Below are 12,048 nucleotides of genomic sequence, written 5' to 3'. Positions count from 1 at the left end.
CCATCGCCAGCCCCACAAGCTCGGGGGACAGCGGGGAGGCGGAGCGCGCCTTCCCGCTGTTCCCCGACCTGGTTCTTCCAGCCCCGCACCTGGGGGGGAAATAATTTTTTTTTCTTTATTTCCCCCCCAAAAAAACTAGGTGCGTCCTATGGGCCGGTGCATCCTATGGGGCGCAAAATACGGTAATTTAAGAAGGAAGGGAGTGTGAAGGTGAGATTAAAACTACAATAGCTCTATCAAGAGAACCAATTATAGAACTTAATGTAACCCTATTGTATTGTTTATTTTATCAGATGCGGGTCACATTAGATCCCATTTCTCTTTTACAAATCCCAAGAAAAGAGTCCAGTCTTTGCCAAGTACTTTTCTAAAAATGTGGATTATAAATGAATTTGGCAACTGTGGGTATTTCATGATAGGCAAGCTGGAATGTGGGTAAGTCTGTTATTTGCTGAAAAGAAACAATGCAGTGATTAAAAAGAGAGAATGAAGATTTATACTTCAAGCACATTAATTTTTTCACACTCCTGCCCATTTTCTTCCTTAATTCTCTTGGACTGGTTTCCAGAAAAGCAAGGAGTGAGACCAGATTTCCTCCTTTAGGCAGTTTTCTCTTCAGCTGCTTGTTTCTTGGCTGTACACTATAAGTCAGTGGTGGGGGACCTGTGACTCACTCTCCAGATGCTCATGGTCCCTCCAACCCCAACTGCATGGACCATGGCCAGGTGCGATGGGAGTTCAACAGAATCTGGAAGGCCACAGGTTCTCCACTCATGCTACACATGAACAAACTGCATTGGGCTTTGCTACTGAGGCTCCATAATTATACATGCCCCAAACTTTTGGGCTCAGCCTGCAGGCTTCACTTCTAGACCCACACTACACTTTGCCTTTAAGTGCTGCCCAGGTTCCAGCAGTTTTTATTGCAAGGATTTCCAAGCCTAGGGCTGCAATGGTAAGGATATTAAGATCTCTGGGACTGAGCTGTCAAGATTTCGCTTCTCCTTTTGGGTGCAGAAAGTTTGCTATAAGCAGCATTTTATTGCTTTGATGGTTTACAACTGATAATGAGCACCAGAAAGTGATGAGTTTGGACATGGGAAGCACTAAGCCGAAACCTCAGTTCAGCAAAGGAAAGTTCATGAGGTGGTTCAGGGCATATGACACATGCAAAGTCTAACCTACTTCATGCTGGGTTACCTTGGGACATATTTTTTGGTCATTTCTTTTAGCACAAACTGCACACCACCTTATATTTACCAGTGCATTAACTGAAAGCTCAAAATACTTTTGAAATTGCTTTCAAAGCTGGCTTTGGAAATTCTGAACTTCTAATAAGAGTGAGCATCAAAGCAGCCTCTTCCACTTACGGTAGGTTCTCCTAGCAAGAACATATTCTGGAAGTGTGAGGAGTCTATAGAATGAGTACTTTTTCTTTCCTTTTTTGCAAACTGATGTAGAAATGTGGAGAACCAGACTTGGGGTGAAGTGCAAGTAATACATACATTAATAATAATAATTTATAACAATAATTAAAAATTTGAAACTAAGAAACGCTCCCCAGACTGACATATTTGCCCATTCTCTCCTTGATGCACTGCCTCCCTCTTTCATCCTGACAGAAAGCAAGGGAGCAGCACAACGCCAAGCCTAACATGTGCATAGCAACTGCCTTCCACAGAAGGGCCTTACCCAACCTGGCACTTTCCAGATGTTTGGGACTGCAATTCCCATCAGCCCCAGGCCAAGAAAATGCAGTCCAAACCAGGTTGAGGAAGGCTGCCATAGAAAATTGGTTTACTGGTGAAGTAAAGGGGAAGTTCTCCATTCCCTAAAGCTCTTCTACACAGACCGAAACTTTTACCTAACAATATGATTTTAAAAACAAATTATTACATTACAGAACAAGTAAAAACTATATCAACCAAACCACACTTTTGTCTTGGCTCCATTAATTCTTTTAATTTGACAGAGACCTGTGTGTTCTAGACAAGCAGTTGTGCTATGTGCATGTAGCAAACCTGGGGGTCTCTTACATTACCTGCAAATGTGTTGGAAGCTGAGGAGGCTATGCAGAACATTAACCTTCTCCTAGCCTGACCCTGAAGTCAGTTTGAAAGTTAAGGGATAAGGAAGCTGTAGCCCAAAAGGTGCGAATAATCCACCTGTGCTAACGTCATTGCAGAGGGAGATATATAGTAACGACAGAGCAAGGATTAGCTGACATTAGTGCAGGGTTTTGTGACTTATTTTCTTTCTAGGACAATCCCAGATTTTGCAGACGTGTTTGAGATCTATTAATACACATTAAGGTGAAAAAGAAAGGTTCTGCGATGCTGTTATCTTAAGAAGAGGTGATTCTTTGGGGCTCATCGTTGGTTGCTTGGTTACAAAGGAAGTATTGTGCCACTGCAGCTGATCTTGGGTTGGGGGCAGGGAGCTAAAGAGCCATTGCATTAGACTCTCTCTGCACCTGAGTGTCTCAATGGCCTCCTGTATCCCTGTCTGGACAAATCTCCCCCATTCTGATGCAAAGCAAGTGAGATATGCAGTGGTTTATATACCCCAAGGCAAGGTTGCATTTTGCTGGAATGGCACCTGTCCGGAGCTAAGAAGGTTGCTACCTGGAGATTTGCTTTACATATTTAAAGCTACTAGTCAAGTGGGAAGCAGTACTACAGCCATGGCTATTCTTTGGAAGAGTCCCTTCCCCTTTGTTTCCCTCTCATTCCTTTCACCCACCCCTTCCCTTGCATTAAGTAGGACTTGCGGGTATGATGGACAGTGCGCATGGAATGCCGAATGAAAGGATTGAGCAAGGAACGTGCAGGAGAAGCTACTTTCACCTCTTACTTTATTGGTAGTGTTAAAGCTGCAGCTCAGATCTCCTGGTTGCACTCTGGCAACCTCTAGTCAACCATTGAGGAGGACTTTCTTGGAGAAAAGTAGCAGAGGCAAGCTTAGAATCTCTTGAGGATATGGGGAGGCATATTAGTCATGGCTGGTGCTGTGAGAATTCCCTCTCAGCTGATGCTCTCTCTGTGTCTTCAGTTTCAGGGAGGTGTGTGGTCCTTGAGCACAGTCCTGTGCGATGCCTTGATGACCATGGATGTGATGCTGTGCACAGCTTCCATTTTCAACCTCTGTGCAATCAGCGTTGATCGGTAAGCTCCTTTGCTGCCTTGGATTTCAGCTTTTGGGATTTTTCCAGCTTTGTTATATTCCTGTCCACCACTATCCACACATTCATGTGTTCACATCCCAACACTCGAACAGCTTCCAGCTGGATTTGAGTTTCATTCATAAACAACAACACATGAACTGCAATAGGGGCCTCAGAAGGCATTTGGAATAATTTGCCATCCTATAATAATACAGTTTGGATACATACCATCACTTTCAGATTAAAAACCTTCTTGTCCCCAGGGTACAACTGATGAGGTAGCTTCAAGAGTGGAGGTCTGATATATTTTGGAGCATTTTCAAATCCTTAGATTGATCAAGACAATCCAGAGTTCTGGCACTGTATATTCTGAACTTGATATATCCTGGTCTGTCTACCCCAGTAGTCTTCAGCCTTTTCAGATCCAGGACTCACATTTAACCCAAACATGTATTTGGGGACCCATTTCTTTTTCTTTTTACCCATGTATTTGTATGATGGTGTTGCTACTGCTGCAGCCCATGTTAGATTATGCCATGTCCCGGCAATGGGTCCCAGTCCACTAGTTAAACCAGTGATCTATCCAGTAGGGAATAGGGTCCCCTCTCTGAGCTGGTTGAGATCTTGGTGCTGAAGCTTGATCCCGTATGGTTGGTGCTGGTGCCAGTTGTGCTGGCTGTTGAGCTGGCTGGTCTGATACAATTGCACCACTTTATGTCTCTTCCACAGATTTCACAAATGGAAAGAAGGAATTTGAGTCCTGTGAAAGCCTTTGTTCAGTAGAACTGTTCCCTAGACTGCTGGCTGTCAACCAAGCTTGTGCTAAGCCTGCATCTGTCCGTATTACCTCTGGACCACAGAACTCCTGTCTAAAGACTGAAAAGCTATAATTTTGTTGAACTAGTATACAACTATTCCATTAGCAAATATGCCCTGTTCAGAAGTCATTTTAGGTCATTGATGGATACAGATTTCCCAGTGTTAATTTACTGTTTTGTTTGGCGATCCACTTGAACATAGTTTTAGCAAATTATTTATAATATATATTCCTTGATATATCTTATAAATTGGTCCAGCACATGCTGGTTTGTTTGTTTTTTAATCAGTTTCAACAGTCCAATATGCAGCTTTGATCGATTCAAGGCACCTGGTTCCTGATCACATAGGGAAACCTTAAAAACAATCAGCCAAACACACATAGAATCCCCCATCAGATCTCCCACTCAATAAGTGACAGACTGGTGTGGTGCTGGCAAGGATGTTGTGGCATAGGCCTAGTGCCCATGGATCTTCTTTCCTTTCCATCTGTTCTTTCAGTGTGTGGAGGGATAACATCTGAAAGGGGCTTCTCTAGGTGATCATAAGCTTGGACTGTGCTGACTGGGGTTGATGTTCAACAACATCAGGAAGGCAACAGGTTGGGGACTAGTGGGTACAGACAAAGACTTCAAAGAAAAGGTGGGTTTTGAAGGAATTAAGATGTTCTAGGAAACACTTCCCAGCATAAGGGCAGCAAGGGAGAAAAAAAATTTCAGGGAATAGATTGATGGGAGCAGGAGAAACAAAGTCAGGGATATGTTTGATATAAGAACAGATTAATGAGGCAAAAGCTGTTTACCTCTGACAGTGTGTGCATTCATACATCCTGGTTGGATTCCTAGAGCTTGGGTAGCCAACTTGGTGCCCCCATACGCTGTTGGACTCCCCTAATCTCCCACCAACATTCCCAACAGTCAGAAGTGATGGGAGTTGGAGTCAACAGCAACAACTATGTTGTCCACCTGATGGTGGAGACTGAGATGCTCTAGGCCATCCACTCCCACAAGACTACTCCGAGCTTCACCTTCTTCTTTGTCATTCCAGGTTCATTGCTGTCTCCATCCCACTGAACTATAACCGGCGGCAAATTGACCTAAGGCAGCTGGTCCTCATCTCCACCACATGGATCTTTGCTTTTGCTGTGGCCTCCCCGGTCATCTTTGGCCTCAACAATGTTCCAGACCGGGACCCTACATTGTGTCAGCTGGAGGATAACAACTACATTGTGTACTCTTCTATTTGCTCCTTCTTCATTCCTTGCCCTGTCATGCTGGTCCTGTACTGTGCCATGTTCCAGGGACTTAGGCGTTGGGAGGAAGCCCGGAAGGCCAAGCTGAAGAGCAGCATCTACTTGGGCAACAGGCCACTGTATTGTCCGCCACCCGTCATTGAGAGGAACCAGGCTGAGGTCAAGTTGGAGGAGCGCAACCGATATACCTGCTCCGAGTGCTCTTTTCCCAGGGACTACGTGACCAATGGGATTCAGACTGTGTCCTATCCACACCTCAGATACCCACCACATAAAGGACTCAAAAGGAAGCAGGCAAAGATCAATGGCAGAGAGAGGAAAGCTATGAAGGTGCTGCCGGTTGTGGTTGGTGAGTATTCAATGCTCAGTGGTTATTTAATAGGACTGAGAATCAACAGGGATCAGAAACAATTTAGAAGGCTCGTATTAACAGAAATGGGAAGCAGGCAGTAACCAGTTGTGGGATTTGGGATTCTAATATGCAGACCATAGGGCACAGCTACCCTAATTTTCTTTACTCTTGTTGTCTCTCTTCACCTCACAGTGCTGATAGCTGGTTAAACAAAAGCACCAAATTGATGGGATTGAGTGTTGCTTATCTAAGTAGCTGTGTCAGACTGGGTCCCTTGTATGTCACCCTACATGACCACATGCAGCAGAGTCAGGTTTATTAGGGCAAATGGGGCATTGCCCCACCTATCTCAGTCTGACTTCAGCTAGCCCCTACCTTTCTAGAGTTCCCAGGGATGAGGAATTGATTGTTAAGCCATCCTGGAAATTGTGAGCGGAATAGCAAGGACTTCTAACAACTCTCAGCACCCTTAAGAAACTGGGATTCCCAGGATTCTTAGGAGGAAACTATGACTATTTAAAGTGGTGTTATACTGATTTAGATGGGTTGACCGTGAATTGTGCAACAGGAGATCAAACCAAGGCTTGTTTCTTCAGAGTTTTGTTTTGTTTCCCAGCAGCTCTTGCTATATTCCTTTGTAGCTTGGGGTGCGTTTGGGGGCGGGGTAGCCAAAAAAAAAACCCCAAAATGCTGTTAAGGTAAGGTGCTGGGTTCACATGTAGCACCAAGCCATAATTAAAACACAGTTCATAAACCAACAATAACACACACAGCAAGGTTTGTACATATCACTAAGTCATGGTTTGATAAAATATAGTTTAATAAGCCATGGTTTAGCATAATGTGCAAATTAGACAAAAAGGGGGACGCTTTTGTGGGCACCTTTCAGAGAACATTTCAGTTTCTCTAAAACACCTTTTCCCACATAATAGTGTTTACCCACAAAAATCCACTTGAATCTTAATCTACCACTTCCTCCTGTTTGAAGATTTTGAAAAATATATAGGACACACCTTTTGCTGCTGGATGTCTTGTTACAGGGATGAGGAACCTTTGGCCTTCCAGATGTTGTTGGACTACAACTCCCATTATCTCTGACCATTGACCATGCTGTTGGGAGTTGGAGTCCAACAGCATCTGGAGGGCCAATGGTTCCCCAGCATTGTCCTGTTAGAACTGGCCTACGTGGCAGAGCAGTGCACAGCATAACTTTGTTGCTACAATTTGAATTTTTAAGTAACAGAAATCTTTCCGCAAGTAACATATGCCAGTTGTGCTTAATTTCTTGCATGATTCACTCATCCCCTCTGGGCTCCATCCAGACTCCGCCTTCAAGTCTAAGTCTCTGACAAAAGAGAAGAATCAGGGCTCCCACCCATGAATGGCATTCTGCTTCTGAACATATGTGCTAGCCTGGCTCTTCCATGGATGGCTGATAGGATCCCTAGCTTCCTTCAAGACATGCAGAGATTCCCAGCTGTGTTGAGGAGCAAGGGAACAGCTCTACCTGCTATCTGACAAAGGAGATAAGTGTATGGATGAGCTGAGGATCTCTTTTATTTTTATCATAAAGGGATAGTATAATTAATAGTAGGTTGGCTTGCACCCGTGGTCAATGATTGTGCGCTTTAATATCTGACATTAGAAATATCCCAAGTGGGTACAGAATAGGTACTGGGTCAAAAGTACACCCTTGTATTGAACACACAGCATACTCACCCTGAGAATTGGTGTGTGTGCTTTAAAAAAAAACAACAACTTGCAAATCTGTCAAAAAGTGCCTGTCATAACAGTTCCTTTGACATGGCTGATTGCCTGAATTTCAGAACTGCTGAGAAACCCTACTTAGCAGAATGTCAGACCACCTACAGAGAAGCAACCTCATCTGGTGAGGGTATATATGGGGCACCCACATGGTGCTCCCTCTTCTACAAGGGCTGCCACATTCACTGTGGTGAAGGGAATAGTTCTGTACATGGAAAGGGCTGTGCAGTGCAGAGGAAGCTGTGTACATTGTTTGCTTTGCTGCATACATGAGACCTTTGACTGAGGCACTAGAGCATCTACATCCTGTTATCAGAGGGTGCACTAGCTTTTGCAAATTGGAATCAGTGCACTTAACTTCCATAAAGCATTATTAGTGGGGGGAAATTGAGGAGGGCATACAAAGTTTAGGTTTTTTTTCTGTAATGCACGAAATGTAAAGAGCACTGTCAGACACTAGCAGGAAATGTTACTTCTCCTATATATTCCACCCTGAGTACTCTAAATGGGCCCTCCTTTGTGGCAGGCATTGGTGCCCCTGTGACTAGGAACTGCTTAATGCTAACAGTGCTGTCCGCATTATTTCTGTAGCATCAAAGGTGGCCATGACTGGGCCATTTGAATTGGAGCTGGAACTGTTCTTTTGATGTTGGAATCTTCCTTGCACCACGTCAGACCACAGGTCCATCTGACTGGCAGGGGCTCTTCCAGATTTCAGGCACAAGTTTTTCCAAGCCGTACCTAGAGATCCAAGGAACTGAACCCGAAACCTTTTGCATTCAATGCATGTGCTCTATCACTGAGCTCTGGCGCTTCTCCTAAACAGCCTCTGCATCTCAGTGAAAGGGTCAGAGAGCCATGGCTGACTTCTGCTGGAATCAAAGGCTGTGGTTCTGGAAGAAGCAAGGCCCCTTTGGGGTGTTAATGCTGTGACCTCCCTCCATCGCAGTCTCAGGTTGTATATACAGTGGTGCCCCGCAAGACGAATGCCTCGCAAGACGAAAAACTCACTAGACGAAAGGGTTTTGCGTTTTTTGAGTCGTTCCGCAAGACGAATTTCCCTATGGGCTTGCTTCGCAAGACGAAACGTCTTGCGAGTTCTTGCGAGATTGTTTCCTTTTTCTTAAAGCCGCTAAGCTGTTAATAGCCGCTAAGCCGCTAATAGCTGCTAAGCCACTAATAGCCGTGCTTCGCAAGACGAAGAAACTGCAAGACGAAGAGACTCGCGGAATGGATTAATTTCGTCTTGCGAGGCACCACTGTATGTGTAAATAAACCATCTATTCTAAAGATATCACAGTCTCTGCTGTGCCTCATTCCAAATAAAACACGAACCCTGGGTAAGCACCTGGAACCCCTGGAATCTTGCACTGCTCAGAGATTGGGGTGGCAAGCAACAATGCTATATTAGGAAAGTTTTAATGGAAATTTCATTTTAATGGAGGTGTTTAATGAGAAAACCGATAGCATATTTCAGCAATCTCAGGAGAAAATTCAGCTGAATGGTGGGCCAAGAGGTTGGAGCGGGGGAGTGGTGATAGAACCCATTATTGTCAAAAACCCTTTTGAAATTATGTGAGAAGCTGTGCCAGAAGCCTGCCTTCAGTACCAGAACTGGTTATGTGTTTTTTCTGTGACCAGCTTTATTCAGGTCAAACTAAATGGTCACATAATGGACCCTTGCAGCTGTGAAATCTTTTTCTTTCTCTTCAGTGCTTAAGGGCTTCCTCTCCTCCGCCAGCAATTTGCCTCTTTGGAGGCTTTTCTGCTAATTGTAGACTAAACTCGCAGGCTTTCTGAGGCATTTGTAAAAATTATAACCAGCTTCCCTCCTGTTGAGTAGTAAAGGGTACCTGTCTGCTGAAGAGCTCTCAGGCTAAACACAGGGGTTGGGTGAAGCCTTTATGACCTGTCACGATGCCTCTCCCATGAAGCCCTGCAGTGTACAGCATCAGCAAGTCTCTCAAGAGTGATTTGGGCAGGTTGCAGCTTCTTCTGTGGCAAAAGAAACTACATCTCCCTCCTGTGAAAGCATAGGAGCTCTGCTCCATGTTGAAAATGGTAATCCGGTCACCGTTCCCCTGTGCACCTTCATTGTCCACACATAGCTGAAAATAAGACTCACCCCCCCCCCCCGTGTGTAAGATAGAGAACTGGTTCAGATGGTTGTTCAGTGTTTTATAAAGAATGGTTTATGATGCTGGGGACAACTATTGGGTCCAAGCACCTCTCCCCCCTCCCCCCATCGTGTACTGGCTTCAGCATAAAGATCTTGGCTTGTATTAAATCAAGATTTATTGTTATGCAGGGGTGTGTGTGTGTGTGTGTGTGTGTGTAGAATGTCCAACGCCCTATTTGGTTGTAATGCTGGTATTTACCAGCACTGTATCCTCATGGCCACAGATCCTCTGTTTGCTTATAAGATTCCTATGCTGGTGTTCAGGGAATTGCCTCCCAAAATGTACAAGTCAATGTACTCTTACTGGGCTAAATATTAAGAAGGGCAGTATACAAATGCCTTAACCCATGTATGGGATACTTGTGGCCCTCAAGTTGTTGCTGGTCTATAAGTCCCACCATCCCTCACCATTTGCCATCCTGGCTGGGGTTAATGTGAGACATGGAATCCCAACAACATCAGGAGGGCTCAGGTTTCCCATTCCTGCCTCAGTTAAGTAATTAACTATGGTTTGCACAGGCACAATGACTCGGTTTGAATATGACACTGAGCACGTGGGAAAGACACATGTACTGAAAGATTTGTTGTTTTACACACCCAGGGCAATAATTGAACCAGACACCAGAGGATTCTCTAATAATCTCACACATGGGGTGAGAAGAGTTCCCTTAGGCAGGGAGTTAGAAATGGCTCTGCTTGTGTGGGGGCCTCTTCGGCGCTTATTTAGGTATGGATCTGAGTGCTGACAATAGTGGTACCAATTTAAACAAAATAAATTGTATTCTTTCAATATTGTAAAAACAAAACAACAACAAAATACCTCAGTATCTCCCTCCAATCAGCTTCCCAGTTGGGAAGGGTCAACATTATTTCCTTTGTTTGCTTAGCAACAATGATTAAGTATCCTTAGCAATGGTGCTGCCTACTGCGTGCTGAAGCATTAGAGCTGTCTTCATTTTTGCCTGATTGACTTGCTTTAAAAAAATAAATAAAGCTAAAAGTCTGAGGCCTCTGCTGGTCTGCTCCCCTCTCCACCAAATCCAGCCCTCTCTATCCATCTGTTGGCAGCCTTGTACTCACCCACAGACACCTCCTTCTTGACAGGGTTAAGGCTCAGCTTTTCACTCTCATCCAGCCCAGTGTTGAGTCCAGACACTGAGCCAGGGCTTCACTGCCTCTCCTGATTCAGGAGTTATAAAGAAATAGCACTGGGGGTCATGAGCTTACTAAAGACACTTCGCCTCGCATTGTAGAATCCATTCCACTTTTCCAAGTCGCTAATTGGCATTATTCTTGAATGAAACTCTTCTGCATCAGAGAAACGGAGGCACAGAGATTTGAAGATTTAAGTTACCTGACTTCTGGCTTCATGGGGAGCCTGCAGCAATCAGAACTTAAGTTTGTTTGTCCTTGTCTCTCTGTCTTCCACAGGTGTGTTCCTTTTCTGTTGGACTCCTTTCTTTGTGGTCCACATAACCAGAGCCTTGTGTCACTCCTGCACCATCCCCAGTGAGGTAACCAGCATTGTGACATGGCTGGGCTACGTCAACAGTGCCCTCAACCCCATCATCTACACCGTCTTCAACACTGAATTTAGGAACTACTTCCGCAAAGTTTTGCACATCTTCTGCTAACATTGCTGGATTCTAAACATAGAACTGGATTCTGAATATAGAACAGAGTGTACTACACAAGGCAAAGAGCCAGACAAATTTAACTTCTTTGTATAGTTTATTAAAGTTTTATTTCTTGCTACATTACTGTGTGCTTCAGTCTTTTTTCCTCCGGTTGGGTGAAGACAGATGCTACAACAATGCAGTTCCTCTTTTGAATGCACAACAATTATGGACATAGCCATTTATCCACGGCACAAATGATCTTTTCAAATAACTCTTTTCTTGTCAGATGGAGCCGCCTTCCTCCAGTTTTGTGCTCTCCAGATGTTTTGAAGAGAAACTCCCATCATGCAACTCCCATCATGCTGACTAAAGCTGCTGGCACCTGTAATGCAAACATCTGGAGGGCACCAGGTTGGGGAAGGTTGATAGAGAGGCTACTACTTTTGGTGAGACTGCTGATGTGGCCTAAAACAAACGTGTCATCACCCCTGTGTACCACCTTCAAGTGTGCATCTATCTACATGCCACGTTCCAGCATGTGCTAAGAAGCATTTGCAGTGGTTGCCCCCCACCCCAATTTATGGTACCATTTTCCCCTAGAAAAGAATTCAAGCACCTTCTGGTGGTGCTGTAAAACCTTTCCTAGTTCTAACACTTATTATTTTATATCATTAAAATAAAAGGATTTTAAAACATAACTACCATATAACTGACAATCACCAATAGATGTTTATCTCTGCCTGGGGCCTTTCACAAGGGCTATGGAATTGAGCAAAGGGGAAAGAAAACAAACATGGCCACCATATCTATAGCAATCTATCCCCTCCACTACTGTAGTCTACAACATTGGCCAGTTCCACACCCTTTGATCAGAAGCATAGCACAATTTTCACCAGGCTCTGA

At 44.3% G+C, this 12,048-nt stretch overlaps 1 protein-coding gene across 1 annotated transcript in view; it reads left to right on the top strand.

Annotated features, from left to right (window-relative positions):
- DRD4 (dopamine receptor D4) overlaps window positions 1-11,283 on the top strand; it is a 42,792-nt gene extending 31,509 nt beyond the window's left edge. The window contains exons 2-4 of the mRNA XM_081014652.1: window positions 3,052-3,164; window positions 5,027-5,580; window positions 10,958-11,283. Coding sequence (XP_080870778.1) covers window positions 3,052-3,164; window positions 5,027-5,580; window positions 10,958-11,160 — 870 coding nt within the window. The 3' untranslated portion in view covers window positions 11,161-11,283. The remainder of the gene's footprint in view (window positions 1-3,051; window positions 3,165-5,026; window positions 5,581-10,957) is intronic.
- The last annotated feature ends 765 nt before the right edge of the window (window positions 11,284-12,048 follow it).

The sequence above is a fragment of the Podarcis pityusensis genome, assembly GCF_964106645.2.
Source record: "Podarcis pityusensis genome assembly, chromosome: 1".
Classification (NCBI taxonomy): domain Eukaryota; kingdom Metazoa; phylum Chordata; class Lepidosauria; order Squamata; family Lacertidae; genus Podarcis; species Podarcis pityusensis.
The sequence above is the reverse complement of the archived record's forward strand: the minus strand, read 5'-3'. Positions and strand labels throughout refer to the sequence as shown.